The sequence below is a fragment of the Stegostoma tigrinum genome, chromosome 2 (assembly GCF_030684315.1).
Source record: "Stegostoma tigrinum isolate sSteTig4 chromosome 2, sSteTig4.hap1, whole genome shotgun sequence".
In the NCBI taxonomy this organism is placed as follows: Eukaryota; Metazoa; Chordata; class Chondrichthyes; order Orectolobiformes; family Stegostomatidae; genus Stegostoma; species Stegostoma tigrinum.
This window is the reverse complement of record NC_081355.1, coordinates 161,048,348-161,072,422: the sequence shown is the minus strand read 5'-3', so window position 1 is coordinate 161,072,422 and position 24,075 is coordinate 161,048,348. Positions and strand designations below refer to the sequence as shown.

General features: G+C 46.8%; 1 protein-coding gene across 5 annotated transcripts in view; it reads right to left on the bottom strand.

Moving 5' to 3' along the window:
* The window catches only part of LOC125463096 (IQ motif and ankyrin repeat domain-containing protein 1-like), a 297,864-nt gene that overhangs the window by 239,064 nt on the left and 34,725 nt on the right, over positions 1-24,075 (bottom strand). For 4 of the 5 annotated variants that reach the window (XM_059640908.1, XM_059640902.1, XM_059640913.1 and 1 more), the window contains exon 3: positions 16,670-16,792. In XM_059640908.1, coding sequence (XP_059496891.1) covers positions 16,670-16,792 — 123 coding nt within the window. Of the gene's footprint in view, positions 1-16,619; positions 16,793-24,075 lie in introns of those variants that run through there. The other variant, XM_059640918.1, reaches the window with a different exon arrangement.

Sequence of the window (24,075 nt, the reverse complement as noted above, 5' to 3'; positions counted from 1 at the left end):
CTTCAAGCCAGCACCACCATTCATTATGATCATGGCTGATCATCCACAATCAGTATCCTGTTCCTGCCTTATCCCCAAAACCGTTGATTCCACTATCTTTAAGAGTTCTATCCATCTCTTTCTTGAAAGTATCCAGAGAGTTGGCCTCCACTGCCTTCTGGGGCAGAGCATTCCATATATCCACCACTCTCTGGGTGAAGACGTTTTTCCTCAACTCTGTTCTAAATGGTCTACCCCTTATTTTTAAACTCGGTGTCCTCGGGTCTGGACTCACCCAACAGCGGAAACATGCTTCCTGCCTCCAGAGTGTCCAATCCCGTAATACTCTTATACGTCTCAGTCAGACTTCCTCTCATTCTTATAGAACATAGAAAAGTACAGCACAGTACAGGTCCTTCGGCCCACGATGTTGTGCCGTGCAATAATCCTAATCCAAAAATAAAATAACCTAACCTACATTCCCCTCAATTCACTGCTGTCCATGGGCATGTCCAGCAGTCGCTTAAATGTCACTAATGACTCTGCTTCCACGATACCACTGGCAAACTATTCCTTGCGCTCACAACTCTCTGGGTGAAGAACCTCCCTCTGATGTCTCCTCTATACCTTCCTCCTAACACCTTAAAACTATGACCCCTCGTGGCAGTCAATCCTGCCCTGGGGAAAAGGCTCTGGCTATCGACTCTATCCATGCCTCTCATTACCTTGTACACCTCGATCAGGTCACCTCTCTTCCTCCTTCTCTCCAGAGAAAAGTCCGAGCTCAGTCAACCTCTCATCATAAGACAAGCCCTCCAGTCCAGGCAGCATCCTGGTAAACCTCCTTTGCACCCTCTCCAAAGCCTCCACATCTTTCCGACAATAGGGTGGCCAGAACTGGACACAATATTCCAAGTGTGGTCTCACCAGGGTTTTGTAGAGCTGCAGCATAACCTCGTGGCTCTTAAATTCAATCCCCCTGTTAATGAAAGCCAAAACACCATATGCTTTCTGAACAACCTTATCCACTTGGGTGGCAACTTTGAGGGAGCTATGCACTTGAACACCAAGATCCCGCTGTTCCTCCACACTGCTGAGAATCCTGCCTTTAATCCTATATTCAACATTTAAGTTCGACCTTCCAAAATGCATCACTTTGCATTTATCCAGGTTGAACTCCATCTGCCATTTCTCAGCCCAGTTCTGCATTCTGTCAATGTCTCGCTGAAGCTGCAATAGCCCTTGATACTATCAACGGCACCTCAAGCCTTTGTGTCATCAGCAAACATACTAACTCACCCCTCAACCTCCTCATCCAAGTAATTTATAAAAACTACAAATAGTAGAAGCCCAAGAACAGAGCCCTGCGGGACACCATTCAGCACTGACCTCCAGGCAGAATATTTACCATCTACAACCACTCTCTGCCTCCTGTCAGCCAACCAATTCTGAATCCAGACAGCCAAATCACCCTGTATCCCATACCTCCTGACTTTATGAATGAGCCTGCAGTGGGGAACTTTATCAAATGCCTTGCTCAAGTCCATGTACACCACATCCACTGCTCGACCCTCGTCAACCTGTCTCATGACCTCCTCAAAGAACTCAGTAAGATTTGTGAGGCATGACCTGCCCCTCACAAAGCCATGCTGACTCCCTTTCATCACGCTATGCTTTTCCAAATAGTCATAAATCCTATCCCTCAGAATTCTTTCCAAAACCTTGCTGACCACAGATGTAAGACTGACTGGTCTGTAATTTCCAGGGATTTCCCTATTCCCTTTCTTGAAAAGAGGAACAACGAGTTTTGAGAAGATTTGTAGCTCAGGTTGAGGTTCTGGATGTGAGTTTGCTTGCTGAGCTGGAAGGTTAGTTTTCAGATGTTTCGTCACCATTTCGTCGACAACATTTGCCTCCCTCCAATCTTCCGGTACGACTCCCATGGAGAGAGAGGAAGCAAAGATCTTCGCCAGTGGCTGAGCAACCTCCTTTCTCAGTTCCCGGAGCAACCTAGGATAAATCTGGTCTGGCCCTGGGGACTTATCAATCTTAATGTTTACCAAAATTTCCAGCACATCAACTTCCTCAATCTTGATCTGTTCAAGCCTGTTTTCCTGCTCCTCAAAGTTCTCATTCACAACAAGGTCCCTTTCCTTAGTGAAAACCAAAGCGAAAAACTCATTTAGGGCTTCCCCTGTCTGCTCAGACTCCACACACAAGTTCCCTACGCTATCCCTGATCGGCCCTACCTTCTCCCTGATCATTCCCTTATTCCTCACGTATGAGTAAAATGCCTTTGGGTTCTCCCTAATCCTTCCTGCCAAGCCTTTTTTGTGCCCCCTCCCGGCCCTCCTCGGTCCACTGTTGACCTCCTTCCGAGCAAGCCTGTAATCCTCTAAAGCTGTGCTAGACCCTTGCTTCCTCCACCTTACATAAGCTGCCTTTTTCTTTTTGACAAGAAGCACCTCTGTACCCGTCATCCAAGGCTCCTTAATCTTACCCCTTCTTACCTGTCTCAGTGGAACAAATTTATGCATCATTCACAACAACTGCTCCTTAAACAGTCTCCACATGTCTGTTGTGCCCTTTCTGTGGAACAATTGCTCCCAATCTGTACTTCCCAACTCCTGCCTGATAGCGTCATAGTTTCCTTTTCCCCAGTTAAATATCTTCCCCTGGTAACTGCTCCTTTCCCTTTCCATGTGTATGCAAGCCCAGTCGCTCCAATCTTTCAACATATGATAGTCCCATCATTCCGGGAATTGACCTCGTGAACTTATGCTGCACTCCCTCAATAGCAAGAATGTCCTTCCTCAAATTGGGAGACCAAAACTGCACACAATACTCCAGGTGCGGTCTTACCAGGGCCCTGTACAGCTGCAGAAGGACCTCTTTGCTCCTCTACTCAATTCCTCTTGTGATGAAGGCCAGCATGCTATTAGCTTTCTTCACTGCCTGCTGTGCCTGCATGCTTGCTTTCATCGACTGATGTACAAGAACACCTAGATCTCATTGTGCTTCCCCTTTACCTAACTTGACTCCATTGAGATAGTAATCTGCCTTCCTGTTCTTGCCACCAAAGTGGATAACCTCACATTTATCCACATTAAACTGCATCTGCCATGCATCCGTCCACTCACCTAGCCTGTCCAAGTCACCCTGTATTCTCATAATATCCTCCTCACATTTCACACTGCCACCCAGCTTTGTGTCATCAGCAAATTTGCTAATATTACTTTTAATGCCTTCGTCTATATCAAAAATATATATCGTAAACAGCTGAGGTCCCAGCACCGAACCTTGTGGTACCCCACTGGTCACTGCCTGCCATTCCAAAAGCAACCTGTTTATCACTACTCTTTGCTTCCTGTCAGACAGCCAATTTTCAATCCAACTCAGTATTTTGCCCCCAATACCATGTGCCCTAATTTTGTTCACCAATATCCTATGCAGGACTTTATCAAAGGCTTTCTGAAAGTCCAGGTGCACTACATCCACTGGTTCTCCCTTGTCCATCTTCATAGATACATCCTCAAAAAATTCTAGAAGACTAGTCAAGCACGATTTCCCTTTCGCAAATCCATGCTGACTCCGACCGATCTTGTTACTGCTATCCAAATGAGTCGTAATTTCAGCTTTTATAATTGACTCCAGCATCTTTCCCACCACTGACGTCAGGCTAACCAATCTATCATTTCCTGTTTTCTCTCTCTCCTTTATTGAAAAGTGGGACAACACTAGCCACCCTCCAATCCGCAGGAACTGATCTGAATCTATAGAACATTGGAAAATGATTGCCAATGCGTCCACGATTTCTACAGCCACTTCCTTAAGTATCCTGGGATGCAGACCATCAGGTCCCGGGGACTTATCAGCCTTCAGACCTAACAGTCTATCCGACACCATTTCCTGCCTAATATAAATACCCTTCAGTTCATCCATTACCCTCGGTCCTTCAGCCACTATTACATCTGGGAGATTGCTTGTGTCTTCCCCAGTGAAGACAGATCCAAAGTACCTATTCAACTCATGTGCCATTTCCTTGTTCCCCATAATAAATTCACCCGTTTCTGACTTCAAGGGCCCAATTTTAGTCCTAACCATTTTTTCTCTTTTCACTTACCTAAAAAAGCTTTTACTATCCTCCTTTATATTTTTGGCCAGTTTTCCTTCATACCTCATTTTTTCTCTGTGTATTGCCTTTTTAGTTATCCGCTGTTGCTCTTTAAAAGCTTCCCAGTCCTCCGGCTTCCCGCTCATCTTCACTATGTTATACTGCTTCTCTTTTATCTTTATACAGTCCTTAATTTCCCTCATCAGCCACGGCTGCCCCTGCCTCCCCTTAGGATCTTTCTTCCTCTTTGGTATGAACCGATCCTGCACCTTCTGCATTATATCCAGAAATACCTGCCATTGTTGTTCCACTGTCTTCCCTGTGAGGGTATTGTACCATTGAATTTTGGCCAGCTCCTCGCTCATAGCTCCATAGTTCCCTTTGTTCAACTGCAATACTGACACTTCCGATTCTCCCTTCTCCCTCTCAAACTGCAGATTAAAACTTATCATATTATGGTCACTACCTCCTAATGGCTCCTTTACTTCGAGGTCCCTGATCAAATTCGGTTCGTTGCACAACACCAGATCCAGAATTGCCTCCTCCCTGATAGGCTCCAGTACAAGCTGTTCTAAGAATCCATCTCGGAGGCACTCCACAAACTCCCTTTCTTGGGGTCCAGTACCATCCTGATTCTCCCAGTCTACCCACATGTTGAAATGTCCCATAACAACTGTAGTAATACCTTTGCAACAGGCCAATTTTAACTCCTGATTCAACGTGCACCCTACGTCCAGACTACTGTTTGGGGCCTGCAGATAACTCCCATTAGACCATAAGACTATAAGACATCGGAGTGGAAGTAAGGCCATTTAAATCATGGCTGATGGGCATTTCAACTCCACTTCCCTGCACTCTCCTATGACGGTCTTTCGACCCTTAGAATTCCTCAGCTCTATCCATACTGACTCTACATCTCCTGATTCTATGTCTCCCCTCACAAGGGACTGAATATCATTCCTCACCAACAGGGCCACCCCACCCCCTCTGCCCGTCAGTCTGTCCTTTTGATTGCATGTTTAGCCTTGAATATCCATTTCCCAGGCCCTGTCCAGTTGAAGCTACGTCTCAGTTATCCCCACAACATCGTACTTGCCAATTTCCAACTGAGCCTCAAGCTCATCCACCTTATTTCTTATGCTTCATGCATTCATATATAATATTTTTAATTTGTTTCTCCCCCAACCCTTCCTATCAATCCCTATTCCACAGTGCAGCCATGCAAAGGCTGCAGGAACAGCATCTCGTATTTCGCTTGGGAACCCTGCAGCACAAAGGTATCAATGTGGACTTTACAAGTTTCAAAATCTCCCCTTCCCCAACCGCATTCCAAAACCTGCCCATCTCATTTCCGTCTCCCTCACCATTCCTCCTACCTCAATCCCCGCCCCCATCTCCTACCCACTAACCTCACCCTGCCTGCTTGACCTGTCCGTCCTCCCTGGACGACCTATCCCTCCTCCCTCACTCCCCACCTACAATCACCTTTACTGGCTCCAACCCCGCCTCTTTGACCTGTCTGTCTCTTCTCCACATATCTTCTCTTTTATCCATCTTCTATCCCCCTCCACCTCTCTCCCTATTATTTCAGAATTCCCTACCCCTCCCCCATTCCTAAAGAAGGGTCTCAACCCGAAACAGTTCCTACTATCTCTCCAAGAAGAAAAAGTAGCAATGCTGAGGATTGGAAGCACAACAGAACTCAGCAAAAGAGGACTGAGATGTTGCTTAAGAAGGAACAAATACAGCATGAGAGTAAACTTGTAAGGCTCTTGAAGGCACAATCAAGCACTTCTATCAGGTACAAGAAGGGGAAAAGACTTGTGAAGACACATGTGGCCCCATACAATCTAAAACAGGACAGCTGATAATGGAGAAGAAAGAAATGGCAGACCAATTAAACAACATAGAACATAGAATGTTACAGCGCAGTACAGGCCCTTTGGCCCTCCTTGTTGTGCCAACCTGTGAAACAAATCTGAAGCCCATCTAACCTACACTATTCCATTATCATCCATATGTTTATCCAATGACTATTTAAATGCCTTAAAGTTGGTGAGCCTACTACTGTTGCACGCAGGGCATTCCACGCCCCTGCTACTCTCTGAGTAAAGAACCTACCTCTGACATCTGTCCTATATCTATCACCCCTCAATTTAAAGCTATGTCCTCTTGTGGTAACCATCACCATCCGAGGAAAAAGGCTCTCACTGTCCACCCTATCAAATCCTCTGATCATCTTGTATGTCTCTATTAGGTCGCCTCTTGACCTTCTTCTCTCTAACGAAAACAGCCTCAAGTCCCTCAGCCTTTCTTCATAAGACATTCCCTCCATACCAGGCAACATCCTGGTAGATCTCCTCTGCACCCTTTCCAATGCTTCCACATCCTTCCTATAATGCGGCAAATGGAACTGTACGCAATACTTCAAGTGCAGCCGCACCAGAGTTTTGTACAGCTGCAACATGACCTCATGGCTCCGAAACTCAATCTCTCTACCAATAAAACCTAACGCACCATACGCCTTCTTAACAACCCTATCAACCTGGGTGGCAACTTTTAGGAATCTATGCACAAGGACACTGAGATCTCTCTGCTCATCCACACTACCAAGAATCTTACCATTCGCCCAGTACTCTGTATTCCTGTTACTCCTTCCAAAGTGAATCACCTCACACTTTTCTGCATTAAACTCCATTTGTCATCTCTCAGCCTGGCTCTGCAGCTTATCTATGTCCCTCTGTAACCTGCAACATCCTTACGCACTATCGACAACTCCACCAACTTTAGTGTCATCCGCAAATTTACTAAACAATCCTCTTACGCCCTCATCCAGGTCATTAATAAAAGTGACAAACAGCAGTGGACCCATCACTGACCCTTGCAGTACACCAGTAGTAACTGAACTCTAGGACGAACATTTCCCATCAACCACCACACTCTGTCTTCTTCCAACTAGCCAATTTCTGATCCAAACTGCTAAACCACCCTCAATCCCATGCCTCTGTATTTTCTGCAACAGCCTACTGTGGGAAACCTTATCAAACGCGTTACTGAAATCCATTTACACCACATCAACAGCTTTACTCTCTTCCACCTGTTTGGTCACCTTCTCATAGAACTCAACAAGGTTTGTGAGGCATGACCTTCCCTTCACAAAACTGTTCTGTTTGTTCTGTTTTCCCAACAATGCTCAGGAAAGAAGGTCTTTTGGGAAAGAGAAGATAAATCACTAGTTTTAAAAAGCTGTTGGAGAACTTAATGGAACTGAAAGCTGATAAGTCCCCTGTGTCTGATCATTTCCATCCGAGGGTACGAATTGACGGGGATGTGGAAATAGTAGAAGCTTTGGTTGTTATCTTCCAAAAGTATGTAGATTTTGGAGCACTCCGAGCAGATTGAAGACTGGCAAGTATTACCCCACTACTTAAAAAAGAGGGAGAAAACCAGGAATTACAGACTGGTTAGCATAGCATGTTGGAATCTACTTCAAAGAATGCCAAAAAGGCATTTAGAAAATAGCAATGGGATTACACAAAGTCAACTTGCAGGGGGTGGTGTTTCAGTGTATTTGCTGCCCTTGTCCTTCTAGATAGAAGTGGTCATGGGTTAGGAAGGTGCTGTCTGAGGATCTTTGGTGAATTTCTGCAGTGCATCTTGTAGATAGTACACACTGCTGCGACTGAGCGTCTGTGGTGGATGTTGTGGATGTTAGTCAAGCAGCTGCTTTGTCCTGAATGGTATTGAGCTTCTTGAGTGTTGTTGGAGCTGCCCCCATCCAGGCAAGTGGGGAGCTTTCCATCACACTCCTGCCTTGTGCCTTTCAGATGGTGGGACAGGCTTCGGGGAGTCAGGAGGTTAGTTACTCACTGCAGTATTCCTAGCCTCTGACTTGCTGTTCTGGTCAAAGATAATCTGCAGGATGTTGATAGTTGGGGATTCAATGATGGTAACACCATTGAATGTCAAAGGACAGTGGTTAGATTGTCTCTTATTGGTGTTGGTCAGTGCCTGCCATTTGTGTGGTGTGAATGTCACTTGCCACTTGTCAGCTCAAGCCTGGATATTATTCAGAGATAATGGGAACTGCAGATGCTGGAGAATCTGAGATAACAAAGTGTGGAGCTGGATGAACACAGCAGGAACCCTGCAGCCCAATGGTATCAATGCGGATTTCACAAGCTTCAAAATCTCCCCTCCCCCACTGCATCCCAAAACCACCCAGCTCATTCCCGCCTCCCTAACCTGTTCTCCCACTCACCTATCCCCTCCTCCCACCTCAAGCTGCACCTCCATTTCCTACCTACTAACCTCATCCCGCCCCCTTGGCCTGTCCATCCTCCCTGGGCTGACCTATCCCCTCCCTACCTCCCCAGCTATACTCTCCTCTCCACCTACCTTCTCCTTTATCCATCTTCGGTCCACTTCCCCCTCTCTCCCTATTTATTTCAGAACCCTCTCCCCATCCCCATTTTCTGATGAAGGGTCTAGGACCGAAACATCAGCTTTTGTGCTGCTAAGATGCTGCTTGCCCTGCTGTGTTCATCCAGCTCCACACTTGGATATTATTCAGGCCTTTTTGCATTTGAATATGGGCTGCTTCAGTATCTGAGGAGTTGTGAATGGTGCTGAACATTGATCAATCATCGGTGAACATCCCCACTTCTGACTTTATGACAGAATGTCATTGATGAAGCAAGTAATGGGTAGAAGGATTATAGACAGTGGGCAGGTAAGTGTAGTTGAGGCTGACATGAGATCAGCCATGTTTGCATAAAATGGCAGAGTTGGCTTGAGGGGCTGAATTGCCTACTCCTGCTCCTCGTTCTTAAGTTCTTATAAAGTGTTTGTCACAAGAACATTGAAAGACAATGTAAAATAGGGGGCACAATTCTAGAAAGGATGCAGGAGCAGAGGGGGCTGGGGTTCACAGATCACTGAAGGTGGCAGGACAGGGGGAGAGAGCAGTTAATAAACCAGACAGTGCCCTCAGCTTTATTATTAATGGCACAGAATACAAGAGCCAGGAGGTGATGTTAAACTAGTACAAAATACTTGTTAGGCCTCAACCCGGAGTACTGCGTACAGTTGTGGACACCACATTATAGAAAAGATGTGAATGCATGGGAGGTTTACAAGAATGATTTCAGGAATAAGAAACTTCAGTATGAGAATCAACTGAAGAAGTTGGGGCTGTTTTCATTGGAGCCGAGAAGGCTGAGAGGAGATTTGATATAGATTTTCAAAATCAGAAGCAGACTGAATGAAGAACAAAGAAAATTACAGCACAGGAACAGGTCCTTTGGCCCTCCAAGCCTGCATCGATCCAGATCCTCTATCTAGACCAATGGGCTGGACAGAGTAATTCCTCCCACTTCCTACAGACAAAGGGGGTGGCCATGGGCACCCGCATGGGCCCCAGCTATGCCTGCCTCTTTGTAGGTTACGTGGAACAATCCCTCTTCTGCACCTACACAGGCCCCAAACCCCACCTCTTCCTCCGTTACATTGATGACTGTATCGGTGCCGCCTCTTGCTCCCCAGAGGAGCTCGAACAGTTCATCCACTTCACCAACACCTTCCACGCCAAACTTCAGTTCACCTGGGCCATCTCCAGCACCTCCCTCACCTTCCTGCACCTCTCAGTCTCCATCTCAGGCAACCAGCTTGTAACTGATGTCCATTTCAAGCCCAATGACTCCCACAGCTACCTAGAATACACCTCCTTCCACCCACCCTCCTGCAAAAATTCCATCCCTATTCCCATTTCCTCTGCCTCCGCTGCATCTGCTCCCAGGATGAGGCATTCCACTCCAGCACATCTCAGATGTCCAAGTTCTTCAAGGAGCGCAACTTTCCCCCCACAGTGGTCGAGAACGCCCTTGACCGCGTCTCCCGCATTTTCCGCAACACATCCCTCATACCCCACCCCCGCCGCAACCACCCAAAGAGGATCCCCCTCGTTCTCGTTCTCACACACCACCCCACCAACCTCCGGATACAACGCATCATCCTCCGACACTTCCTCCATCTACAATCTGACCCCACCACCTAAGACATTTTTCCATCCCCACCCTTGTCTGCTTTCCGGACAGGCCACTCTCTCCGTGATTCCCTTGTTCGCTCCACACTGCTCTCCAACCCCACCACACCCGGCACCTTCCCCTGCAACCGCAGGAAGTGCTACAATTGCCCCCAGACCTCCTACCTCACCCCCATCCCAGGCCCCAGAGATGACTTTCCACATTAAGCAGAGGTTCACCTGCACAGCTGCCAATGTGGTATATTGTATCCACTGTACCCAGTGTGGCTTCCTCTATATTGGGGAAACCAAGCGGAGGCTTGGGACCGCTTTGCAGAACACCTCTGCTCGGTTCGCAGTAAACAACTGCACCTCCCAGACGCGAACCATTTTAACTCCCCCTCCCATTCTTTAGATGACATGTCCATCATGGGCCTCCTGCAGTGCCACAATAATGCCACCCGAAGGTTGCAGGAACAGCAACTCATATTCTGCTTGGGAACCCTGCAGCCCAATGGCATCAATGTGGACTTCACCAGCTTCAAAATCTCCCCTTCTCCCACCGCATCCCAAAACCAGCCCAGTCCATCCCCTCCCTCCACTGCACCACACAACCAGCCCAGCTCTTCCCCTCCACCCACTGCATCCCAAAACCAGCCCAGCCTGTCCCCGCCTCCCTAACCTGTTCTTCCTCTCACCTATCCCTTCCTCCCACCTCAAGCCGCACCTCCATTTCCTGCCTACTAAACTCATCCCACCTCCTTGACCTGTCCGTCTTCCCTGGACTGACCTATCCCCTCCCTACCTCCTCACCTATACTCTCCTCTCCATCTATCTTCTTTTCTCTCCATCTTCAGTCCACCTCCCCCTCTCTCCCTATTTATTCCAGTTCCCTCACCCCATCCCCCTCTCTGATGAAGGGTCTAGGCCCGAAACGTCAGCTTTTGTGCTCCTGAGATGCGGCTGGGCCTGCTGTGTTCATCCAGCCTCACATTTTATTATCTAGGCTGGACAGAGTAGACAGGAAGAAGCTGTTCCCACTTGTAAAAGGAATAAGAATGAAAAGGCATAGATTTAAAGTGATGTGCAAACAAAGTAAAGGTGAATTGAGAACAAGCTTTTTGAAACAGCGTGTGGTCAGGGATTGGAACGTGCTGCCTGGAAATAAATGGTAGGGAGGCAGTTTCAATTGAGGCATTCGAAAGGCACATTGGATGGTTATTTGGATGAAAATACAAACGGGGAAAAGCTCAACTCATGTTGAAGGAATAAAACCACATCTTTCAATTTTGTGATACAACCTTCCGGTCTCAAGATTAGTTCAACATTGTCATCGAGTTATTACAGCACAGAAACAGGCCGTTTGACCCACTCATCCATGCTAATCATGTTTCCGAAACTGAACTAGTCCCATTTGCCTGTCTTCGGCCCATATCCTTTTAAACTTTTCTTTTAAATCCATATACTCATCCAAGTGTCTTTAAAATGTTGTAGTTGTACTCCCCTAAGTGGGGAAAAGACCTTGGCTATTCAATTTATCTGTACCCTTTATGAACGTTTATAAGGTCAGCCCTCAGCCTTCTACACTCCAGGGGAAAAAGTCCCAGCCTATCCAGCCTCTCCTTATAACACAAACCCTCCAGTCTCAGTAGCATCATTGTAAACCACTTTTGTATCCTTTCCAGTTTAGTAACACCCTTCCAACAGCAGGGCAACTAGAATTGTACGCAGTACTCTAAATGTGGTCTCACCAATGTTTTGTACAGACGTAACATGATGTTCTAACTCCTGGGCTCAACACTCTGACTTTCAAGGAACTATGTACCTGCACCCCTAGACTCCTCTGTTTGCCAATACTCCCCAGGGCCCTACAATTAACTATGTAAGTCCTGCCCTGGTTTGTCATACCAAAACACAACATCTCACATTTATCTAAATTAAGCTCCATTTGTCATTCCTTGGCCCACTGGCCCAACTGATCAAGATTCCATTGTGCTCTTACATAACCTTCTTCAAAATTATTAACTATACCTCCCATATTTTCATATAAATTGTTTAGACATAAAACAAACAGTGGACCCAGCAGCGGTCCTTGCGGTACACCACTGGCCACAGGCCTCCAGTCTGAACAACAACCCTCAACCAACACCCTCTGTCTCTGATCGTCAAACCAATTCTTCATCCATTTGGGCAGCCCTCCCTGGATGGCATGTGATCTAAGTCTACTAACCAGTGCAAGGCCTTGTTAAAGTCCATATAATGTCTACCAGTCTGCTTTCATTTATTTTCTTGGTTACCTCTTTAAAAATACTAGATCAAGTTTGTGAGAAAAATTGCCACCATTGCACAAAGCCATGGTGACTATCCCCAATCACTCCTTGCCTTCCAAATGCAAGTAGACTATTTATTGATCTTAGCAGGATTATACGCCGGCACAACACCATGGGCCGAGGGCCTGCACTGTGCTGTATTGATCAATGTTGTATGTCTGTCAGAATCCTCTCCAATAACTTACCCACTACAGACATCGGGTTCACCTGTCTGTAGTTCCCTGGCTTTTCCTTGCAGCCTTTCTTAAATAATGGCACAACATTGGCCAGCCCCCAGTTTTCCAGCATCTTATTCGTGGCTACCCACAATAAAAGTTTCTGCTGGAAGGCTCCACAATTTCTTTCCTTGCTTCCCACAATGTCCAGGGATACACTTGATCAATTCCAAGGGATTTACCTACCTTTATGCTTTTTAAGATGTCAAGCACCTCCTTTTCTGAAATGTAGACTCTTTTGAAGACATCAGTATTTATTTCCCCACATTCCCTAGCTTCCATGTGCTCTTCTATGTATTCTAAATACTGACACAAAATATTTGTTTAGGATCTCACCCATCCTCTGTGGTTCCATACATAGATGGCTTTGTTGATCTTAAAGGGGCCCTCTTCTTAATATACTTGTAGAATCTCATTCGACTCTCCTCAACAGTTTCACACCATAATCTCTGCCCCAATGTTATTCTGTTTCACTCTGCAGGTTTTGGTTCTCCTCTCGTTTGTCTCTTGATTTCCCTTCCGGACAGCAGCTGTCCATCATTCTGCCATTCGCACCTTCTCTAGACCACACTCCTTATGTGTCTCATTCTTGTTCCCTCTGACCTTGCACAACAATCTCCTTTCTCACTTCATCGGTCCTTACTTTGTTCTATTACAGACCTTCCCTTCTGGTGATTTTCAATTCCCCCTTTCAGTGGTTTAAAATGTATTACATATTGAGAGATCCTTAGTTCTGTTGAAATATTGGGTGGAACTTAATGGTTGTAGTGAGGGGAGGGGTGCATTCACTAACTGGAAAACTGGTGCTAAACTCTACACAGCCATTTTGGGAGACCTGATGGAATTCAATCTCAATCAGACAGCGAAATGAAATTCCTTCCAATGAAATCCTGGTGCGATATCATAGCGGAGGAGTGCCCCAGAACCAAAAGTGGTGGCTAGGCCTACACCAGAGATTACAGGTCGAGCCCAAAGGAAAAGATCATTGGAGGGATTCACCAGGGCCAGACACGGAGGCCTTCGGTGAGGTGAGGAGGAGGCCTCAAATTGGATTCCTCTTGCTGCGTGGGGAACAGAGTACAAAGAAAGCCTACCGGAACAAAGAACTGGAGAAGGCCTTTGAGGTAGATTGTATGGATTTGAAAGGAAAAACAATGATCTGAGATTTTCATTAAAAAAGTGAAGCTATCTTTTTAGAATATAGAACATAGAACAATACAGTGCAGAACAGGCCCTTCGGCCCTCGATGTTGCGCCGATCTGTGAGCTAATCTAAGCCCATCCCCCTACACTATCCCATCATTATTCATATGCTTATCCAAGGACTGTTTAAATGCCCCAAATGTGGCTGAGTTAACTACATTGGCAGACAGGGCATTCCACGCCCTTACCACTCTCTGAGTAAAGAACCTACCTCTGACATCTGTCTTAAATCCATCACACCTCAATTTGTAGCTGTGTCCCCTTGTACAAGCTGACGTCTTCATCCTCGGAAAAAGACTCTCACCGTCCACACTATCTAATCCTCTGATTATCTTGTATGTCTCTATTAAATACCCTCTTAGCCTTCTTCTCTCCAATGAAAACAGGCCCAAGTCCCTCAGCCTTTCTTCACGAGATTTTCACTCCAGGCCAGGCAACATCCTGGGAAATCTCCTCTGCACCTTTTCCACTGCTTCCACATCCTTCCTGTAATGGGGTGCCCAAAAGTGCACGCAACATTCCAAATGAGGCCACGCTAGCGTTTTGTACAGTTGCTTTAAAGAGAGGTTGATTAGCGGGCAGGAGAGACATGTTCCTCTGAAAATGAGGGATAGAAAGGGCAAGATTAGGGAACCATGGATGACAGGTGAAATTGAGAGACGAGCAAAGAGGAAAAAGGAAGCATACATGAGGTCGCGGCGACTGAAGACAGACGAAGCTTTGCAAGAATATCTGGAATGTAGATCTAATCTGAAAAAAGGGATTAAGAGGGCTAAGAGAGGACATGAGATATTGCTGGCAAACATGGTTAAGGAAAATCCCAAAGCCTTTTATTTATTTATAAAGAGCAAGACGGTACTGAGAGAAAGGATTGGCCCACTTAAGGACAAAGAATGAAAGTTATGCGCTGAGTCAGAGAAAATTGGTGACATTCTTAACGAGTACTTTGCATCGGTATTCACTGAGGAGAGGGACATGACGGATGTTGAGGTTAGGGATAGATGTTTGCTTACTCTAGGTCAAGTTCACATAGGAAGGAGGAAGTGTTAGGTATCCTAAAAGACATTAAGGTGGACAAGTCCCCAGGTCCGGATGGGATCTATCCCAGGTTCTGAGGGAAGCAAGAGAGGAAATAGCCGGGGCCTTAACAGATATCTTTGCAGTGTCCTTAGACACGGGTGAGGTCCTGGAGGACTGGAGACTTGCTAATGTTGTCCCCTTGTTTAAGAAGGGCAGCAAGGATAATTCAGGTAATTATCAACCGGTGAGCCTGACGTCAGTGGTGGGGAAGCTACTGGAGAAGATACTGAGGGATAGGATCTATTCCCATTTGGAAGAAAATGGGCTTATCAGTGATAGGCAACATGGTTTTGTACAGGGAAGGTCATGTCTTACCAACTTAATAGAATTCTTTGAGGACGTGACAAAGTTGACTGATGAGGGAAAGGCTGTAGATGTCATATACGTGGACTTCAGTAAGGCATTTGATAAGGTTCCCCATGGCAGGCTGATGGAGAAAGTGAAGTTGCATGGGGTCCAGGGTGTGCTAGCTAGATGGATAGAGAACTGGCTGGGCAACAGGAGACAGAGGGTAGTAGTAGAAGGGAGTTTCTCAAATTGGAGACCTGTGACTAGTGGTGATCCACAGGGATCTGTGCTGGGACCACTGTTGTTTGTGATATATGTAAATGATCTGGAGGAAGGTGTAGGTGGTCTGATCAGCAAGTTTGCTGATGACACTAAGATTGGTGGAGTAGCTGATAGTGAAGGGGACTGTCAGAAATTACAGCAGAATATAGATAGACTGGAGAGTTGGGTGGATAAATGGCAGATGGAGTTCAATCTGGGAAAATGCGAGGTGATACATTTTGGAAGATCTAATTCAAGGGCGAACTATACAGTAAATGGAAAAGTCCGAGGGAAAATTGATGAACAGAGAGATCTGGGTGTTCAGGTCCATTGTTCCCTGAAGGTGACAACCCAGGTCAATAGGGTGGTCAAGAAGCTATATGGCATGCTTTCCTTCATTGACGGGGTATTGAGTACAAGAGTTGGCAGGTCATGTTGCAGTTGTATAGGACTTTGGTTCGGCCACATTTGGAGTACTGTGTACAGTTCTAGTCGCCACATTACCAAAAGGATGTGGATGCTTTGGAGAGGGTACAGAGGAGGTTCACCAGGATGTTGCCTGGTATGGAGGGTGCTAGCTATGAAGAAAGGTTGCATAGATTAGGATTATTTTCATTAGAAAGACAGAGATTGAGGGGGGACCTGATTGAGGTCTACAAAATCATGAGGGGTACAGACAGGGTGGATAGCAAAAAGCTTTTTTCCAGAGTGGGGGACTCAATTACGAGGGATCATGAGTTCAAAGTGAGAGGAGGAAAGTTTAAGGGAGATATGCATGGAAAGTTCTTTACACAGAGGGTGGTGGGTGCCTGGAACGCGTTGCCAGCGGAGGTGGTAGGCGCAGACACGTTAGCGTCTTTTAAGATATATTTGGATGGGTACATGGATGGGCAGGGAGCAAATGGACATGGACCGTTAGAAAATAGATGACAGGTTAGACAGAGGATCTTGATCGGCGCAGGCTCGGAGGGCCGAAGGGCCTGTTCCTGTGCTGTCATTTTCTTTGTTCTTTGTTCTTTGTATCACGGCTCTGGAAATCAATCCCTCTACCAATAAAACCTAATCAGCTTGGTGTGTATTCCCAGCCTCCAAAGTTTATTTGTTTCCATTCTGACTTAGAAGACTCACATGTTCTCAGGAGGAACTTATTCCATACAGGCTCTCTGTTTAGACAGTACCTTGCAAATCATTGACAGGAGGCAGGGTGGACTGATCAGCAGCAGAGTTCCCACTATCTGGTTTGTTGGACTTCTTGGATGCGGAAGTGTTTGGCCCCTTGCTTGGAGCAGATCTGTTAGGAGCTGACAGAAAAGGTGGAGAGAAAAACAGATAAACCACATTTAATAAAGATTACAACGTGATGCATCCTCTGTTGGCTAAGGTCAAATAGCAAATCACTATTATGTTGGACACAGCTTCAAAAGGTGCTCGTGACATTCCTGAATGGTTTTGGACAATAAAAATGTGTCAATATGTTGAAAGAACTGCAGAAGATGGGAATATGAAATAAAAACAAAGTGCTGGAGAAACTGAGATAACAAGGTGTCGAGCTGGATGAACACAGCAGGACAAGCAGCATCAGAGGAGCAGAGAAGCAGACGTTTCGGGCTTAGCCCCTTTTTTCTGAACGAGGATAGTTAGGCTCATGGTTAAAGAAGTAAGAGCGGAGGCAGAGGCAGCGGAAAAACTGTTCAATGTCCAAGCGTGAGCAGTATTCGTTGTTGTGTGGGTGGAGGGGGACAAAGGTGAGCCCTTCACTGAGGACTGACCGTTCTGAGGTCTGAGGGGATGATGAGGACCTGGCAGGGCTGGGTGATACTGTCTCAAGCTTGGACGTTAAACAGTTTTTCCACCGCCTCACCTGCACGCTTACTTCTTTCACCATGAGCCTAACCCTCCTTCTACTGACCCCTTCTCCTGTGTCCAACACACCCCCTCCTCCTGGACACCACCCCAAGGCCTCCATAAGACCATTAACATAGGAGTGAAAGTAAGGCTATTCTGCCCATCGAGTCCACTCCGCCATTTAATCATGGCTGATAGGCATTTCAACTCCACTTCCCTGCACTCTCCCCGTAGCCCTTGATTCCTGGTGAGATCAAGAAGAAATGTCTCCTCATTTCCATTTTAAATTGACCCCTTCTACTTATAAAGCTGTGCCCACAGGTTCTACTCCCCCGCCTAATGGAAACAACTGCCCAGCGTCTACCCTTTCTAAGCCATGCATTATCTTGTAAGCTTCTGTTAGATCTCCCCTCAACCTTCTAAAGTCTAATGAATACAATCCCAGGATCCTTAGCCGTTCATCGTACGTTAAACCTACCACTCCAGGGATCATTCGTGTGAATCTCCGCTGGACACGCTGTAGCGCTAGTATGTCCTTCCTCAGGTATGGGGCCCAAAATTGGACACTGTATTCTTAATGGGCCGAACTAGAGCTTTATAAAGTCTCAGGAGCACATCGCTAGTTTTATATTCCAACCCTCTTAAGATAAACGACAACATTACATTCGCTTTCTTAATCATGGACTCTACCTGCAAGTTAATCTTTAGAGAATCCTGGACCAAAACTCCCAGATCCCTTTTTACTTCAGATTTGTGAATTTTCTCACCATTTAGAAAATAGTCCATGCCTGTATTCTTTTTCCCAAAGTACAAAACCTCGCAGTTGCTCACATTGAATTTCATCAGCCATTTCCTGGACCACTCTCCTAAACTGTCTAAATCTTTCTGCAGCCTCCCCACCTCCTCAGTACTACCTGCCTGTCCACCTATCTTCGGATCATTGGTAAACTTCACCAGAATGCCCCCGGTCCCTTCATCCAGATCATTAATATATAAGGTGAACAGCTGCAGCCCCAACACTGAACCCTGCGGGACACTACTTGTCACTGGTTGCGATTCCGAAAAAGAGCCATCCCAACTCTCTGCCTTCTGTCAAACAGCAAATCCTCAATCCAAGCCAATAGCTCACCTCGAACACCATGGGCCCTCATCTTACTCAGCAGCCTCCCGTGAGGCACCTTATCAAAGGCCTTTTGGAAGTCTAGATAGATAACATCCACTGGATTTCCCTGGTCTAACCTACTTGTTACCTCTTCAAAGAATTCTAACAGGTTTGTCAGGCATGACCTCCCCTCACTAAATCCATGCTGACTTGTTCTAATCTGACACTGCACTTCTAGAAATTTAGAAATCTCATCCTTGACAATGGATTCTAGAATTTTACCAACAACCGAGGTTAGGCTAATTGGCCTATAATTTTCCATCTTTTGCCTTGATCCTTTCGTAAACAAGGGGGTTACAACAGCAATTTTCCAATCATCTGGGACATTCCGAGACTCCAGTGACTTTTGAAAGATCACGACCAAAGCCTCCGCTATTTCCTCAGCCACCTCCCTCAGAACGCGAGGATGTAACCCATCGGGGCCAGGAGATTTATCAATTTTTAGACTCTTCAGCTTTTCTAGCACTTTCTCTTTTCTAATGGCTACCATACTCATCTCTGCCCCCTGGCTCTCCCGAATTGTTGGCATACTACTCATGTCTTCCACTGTGAAGACTGACGCAAAGTACTTATTAAGTTCTTCAGCTGTTTCCTTATCTCCCATCACTAGCCTTCCAGCATCAATTTGGAGAGGCCCAATGTCTATTTTTGCCTCTTGTTTGTTTCTTATGTATTGAAAGAAGCTTTTACTATCATTTCTAATATTACTGGCTAGCCTGCCTTCATATTTGATCCTCTCCATCCTTATTGCTCTCTTTGTTCTCCTCTGTTTGTTTTTGTAGCCTTCCCAATCTTCTGATTTCCCAGTGCTCTTGGCCACTTTATACGCTGTCTCTTTTTTTTTGATACATTTCCTGACTTCCTTTGTCAGCCATGGCTGTCGAATCCCGGATAATCCTTCTTTTCTTTGGGATGAACCTCTGTACTGTGTCCTCAGTTACACCCAGAAACCCCTGCCATTGTTGCTCTACTGTCTTCCATCCTACCCTCCCTCAACCTCTTCATCTCCAACTGCCGTCGTGACATCAATCAGCTCAATGTCTCCACCACTCTCACCCACTCCAACCTCTCTCCAACCACAGAACATACAGCCTTCTGCTCCAATCTCAACCTCACCATTAAAGCTGCAAACAAGGGAGGTGCAGTTGTAGCATGGCGCACTGAACTCTACATCTCTCAGCCCAGGTGCCAACTCTCCAACACCTCCTCCTACGGTCCCCTTGATCATGACCCCAATGCCGACAACCAAACCATCATCTCCCAAACCATCCACAACCTCATCACCTCAGGAGACCTCCCATCCGCAGCCTCCAACCTCATCATTCCCCTACACCACACCACCCACTTCTAATTCCTTCCCAAAATCCACAAATCTGACTGCCCTGGTCGACCCATTGTCTCCACCTGCTCCTGCTCCACCAAACTTATCTCCATTTATCTCGACTCCATTTTCTCCCCCTTGGTCCGGGAACTTCCTAACTACGCCCGTGACACCACCCTCGCCCTTCACCTCCTCCAGAACCTCCAATTCCCCAGACCCCAACACCTCATCTTGATCATGGATGTCCAGTCCCTATACACCTGCATTCCCCATGCAGTTGGACGAAAGGCCCTCCTCTTCTTCCTGTCCCGCAGGCCCAACCAGTCGCCCTCCACTGGCACCCTCATCCGCTTAGCCACACTTGTCCTCACCCTCAACAACCTCTCTTTCAATTCCTCCCACTTCCTACAGACAAAGGGGGTGGCCATGGGTACCCGCATGAGCCCAAGCTATGAGTGATAATGGGAACTGCAGATGCTGGAGAATACAAGATAATGAAATATGAGGCTGGATGAACACAGCACGCCCAGCAGCATCTCAGGAGCACAAAAGCTGACGTTTCAGGCCTAGACCCTTCATCAGAGAGGGGGATGGGGTGAGGGTTCTGGAATAAATAGGGAGAGAGGGGGAGGCGGACCGAAGATGGAGAGAAAAGAAGATAGGTGGAGAGGAGAGTATAGGTGGGGAGGTAGGGAGGGGATAGGTCAGTCCAGGGAAGACGGACAGGTCAAGGAGGTGGAATGAGGTTTGTACTCTCCTCTCCACCTATCTTCTTTTCTCTCCATCTTCGGTCCGCCTCCACCTCTCTCCCTATTTATTCCAGAACCGTCACCCCATCTCCCTCTCTGATGAAGGGTCTAGGCCCGAAAAGTCAACTTTTGTGCTCCTGAGATGCTGCTGGGCCTGCTGTGTTCATCCAGCCTCACATTTCATTATCTTGGGCCCAAGTTATGCCTGCCTCTTTGTAGGTTACGTGGAACAATCCCTCTTCCGTACCTGCACAGGCCCCAAACCCCACCTCTTCCTCCGTTACACTGTTCACTGTATTTGCGCCGCCTCGTGCTCTCAGGCGGAGCTCGAACAGTTCATCCACTTCACCAACACCTTCCACCCCAACCTTAAGTTCACCTAGACCATCTTCGATAGCTCTCTCTATTTCCTGGACATCTCTGTTTTCATCCTTGGCAACCACCTAGAAACCAATATCCATTTCAAGCTCACCAACTCCCACAGCTAACTAGAATACACCTCCTCCCACCCACCTTCCTGCAAAAATGCCATCCCCTATTCCCAATTCCTTCGCCTCCGCTGCATCTGCTCCCAGGGTGATGCATTCCACTCCCGTACATCTCAGATGTCCTCATTTTTCAAGGATTGCAACTTCCCCCCCTCAGTGGTCAAGAACGCCCCCAACAGTGTCTCTCACATTTCCCACGACTCATGCCTCACACCCACTCCCCGCAATAACAACCAAAACAGAATCCCCCTCGTCCTCACGTACCACCCCACCAACCTCCGCATACAACGCATCATCCTCTGACACTTCCACCATAAGCAATCCGACTCCACCACCAAAGACATTTTTCCATCCCCACCTTTATCTGCTTTCTGGAGGGACCACTCTCTCCCTGACTCCCTTGTCCGCTCCACACTCCTCTCCAACCCCACCATACCCGGCACTTTTCCCTGCAACCACCCGAAGAGCTACACCTGCCCCTACACCTCCTCCCTAACCCCCATCTCAGGCCCCAAGAAGACTTTCCACATTAAGTAAATGTTCACCTGCACATCTGCCAATGTGGTATACTGTATCCGCTGTTCCCGTTGTGGCCTCCTCTACATTGGGAAAACCAAGCGGAGGCTTGGGGACTGTTTTGCAGAACACCTACGCTCAGTTCGCAATAAACAACTACACCTCCCAGTCACGAACCATTTTAACTCCCTCTCCCATTCCTCAGACGACATGTCCATCATGGGCCTCCTGCAGTGCCACAATGATACCCCACCCGAAGGCTGAAACAACAGCACCTCATATTCCCTGCGAACCCTGCAGCCCAATGGTATCAATGTGGACTTCACAAGCTTCAAAATCTCCCTTTCCCCTACCGCGTCCTAAAACTAGCTCAGCTTGGCCCCACCTCCCTAACCTGTCCTTCCTCCCACCTATTCCCTCCTCCCACCTCAAACCCAACCCCCATCTCCTACCCACTAAACTCATCCCACTCCCTTGACCTGTCCATCCTCCCTGGACTGATCTATCTCCTCTGCACCTTTACTGGCTCCATCCCCACCTCTTTGACCTGTCTGCCTCATCTTCATCTATCTTCTCCTTTATCCATCTTCTATCTGCCTGCCCCCCTCTCCCTATTTATTTCAGGAGCCCTTTCCCCTCCCTCATTTCTGAAGAAGGATCTAGATCTGAAACGTCAGCCTTCCTGCTCCTCTGATGTTGCTTGACACGGTGTCCAGCCAGCTCTATACCTTGTTTTCAAAGATTACCACCAGAAGCTTCCCCACCCTCATGGGAATGTCTAGATCAACCCTGGACTCGGTTTTCCATCAACTGTGCTGGTTGTTTCATCAGTTCAATGGTCTTAGTCACTGTGGATGCCCATTCAAAGTGGTTGGACGTACATAGATTCATCAAACACAGGGAGGACAATTGAAAAGTTGTGAGCATCTTTTGTAATACACAGACTCCCAGAGATGTCGGTCACAGACAATGGGCCATCATTTACCACAGGGAATTTGAGTATTTCCTAAAGTTGAATGGCATTTAAGGACAGTACTGCATCATCCATCATACAATGGTCTGGTGGAAAGAACAGTAAAAACTTTGAAGGCAGGCTTAAAGAAACAGTCTACAGCTTCATTCAATGCCAAACTGTCCAGAAAACAAAAAAATGCTAGAAATAACAGTGGGTCAGGCATCATCCATGGAGGGTAACCAAGCTAATATTTTGAGTCTAGATGAGCCTTCATCAAAGCAGATTTCAGCATCTGCAAAAATTTGTTCCTTCCGAACTGTCCTGGTTCCTGTTTGATTACAGGACTGCTTCTCATGCAACTACAGGGATAGCTCCAACAGAGTGACTAATGGGGAGAAGCCCTCACATCAGGGTAAACCTGATCTTCCCAGATCTGGGGGAGGGAAGGTCCTCTAAACGAGAGAGACAGTTCACTTCAGGGGACCAGGTTTGGTGTGGGAACCACAGGAATGGCACTGCACTGGTAAGAGGCATTGCCGTTATGAGGTCAGGTCCTGTGACGTACAAAGCTTGGTTAGGTGACGCAGTCCTGAACAAGCACATGAACCACATGAAAGCTGCAATCTTGCACATGAACAAAAATAGAAGTTGCTGGAAAAGGTCAGCAGATCTGGCAGCATCTGTGAACTGAGCTCTGAAGAAGGGTCACTGGACCTGAAAAGTTAACTCTGATTTCTTCTTCACAATGTCAGACCGGCTGAACTTTTCCAGCAACTTCTGTTTTTGTTCCTGATTTACAGCATCTGCAGTTCTTTTGGTTTTTATTCAGGAGAAAAACATATCCAGCCCATCAGAAGATCCAGCATGGTTGTCGGAACCTGTGGGTTCTCCCTCTCTGCCCAGCATTAAAGAAACCTCTGAGGACGAGATGGACATGGACAGATGTTGCAGCCTTAATACTGCTACCACCTGAAGATGAGTTTCAGCCAAGACTCTCTGGGCTGTACAAGCAGGCTATGGTGAGGCAGAGTCAGAGGAAGTGGGCACAGTATAAAACCATAAGACCAAAAGACATAGGAGTGGAAGTTAGGCCATTCGGCCCATCGAGTCCACGCCATCATTTAATCATGGCTGATCAGCATTTCAATTCCACTTCCCTGCACTCTCGCCGTAGCCATTAACTCCTTGCGAGATCAAGAATTTATCAACCTCTGCCTTGAAGACATTTAACATCCCGGCCTCCACTGCACTCCATGTAAATGAGTTCCACAGGTCCACCACTCTCTGGCTGAAGAAATATTTCCTCATTTCCATTCTAAATTTACCCCCTCTAATTCTAAGGCTGTGCCCACGGGTCCTAGTCTCCCCGCCTAATGGAAACAATTTCCCAGCGTCCACCCTTTCTAAGCCACGCATTATCCTGTAAGTTTCTACTGGATCTCCCCTCAACCTTCTAAACTCTAATGAATACAAACCCAGGATCGTCAGCCATTTGTCATATGTTAGGCCTACCATTCCAGGGATCATCCGTGTGAATCTCCGCTGGAC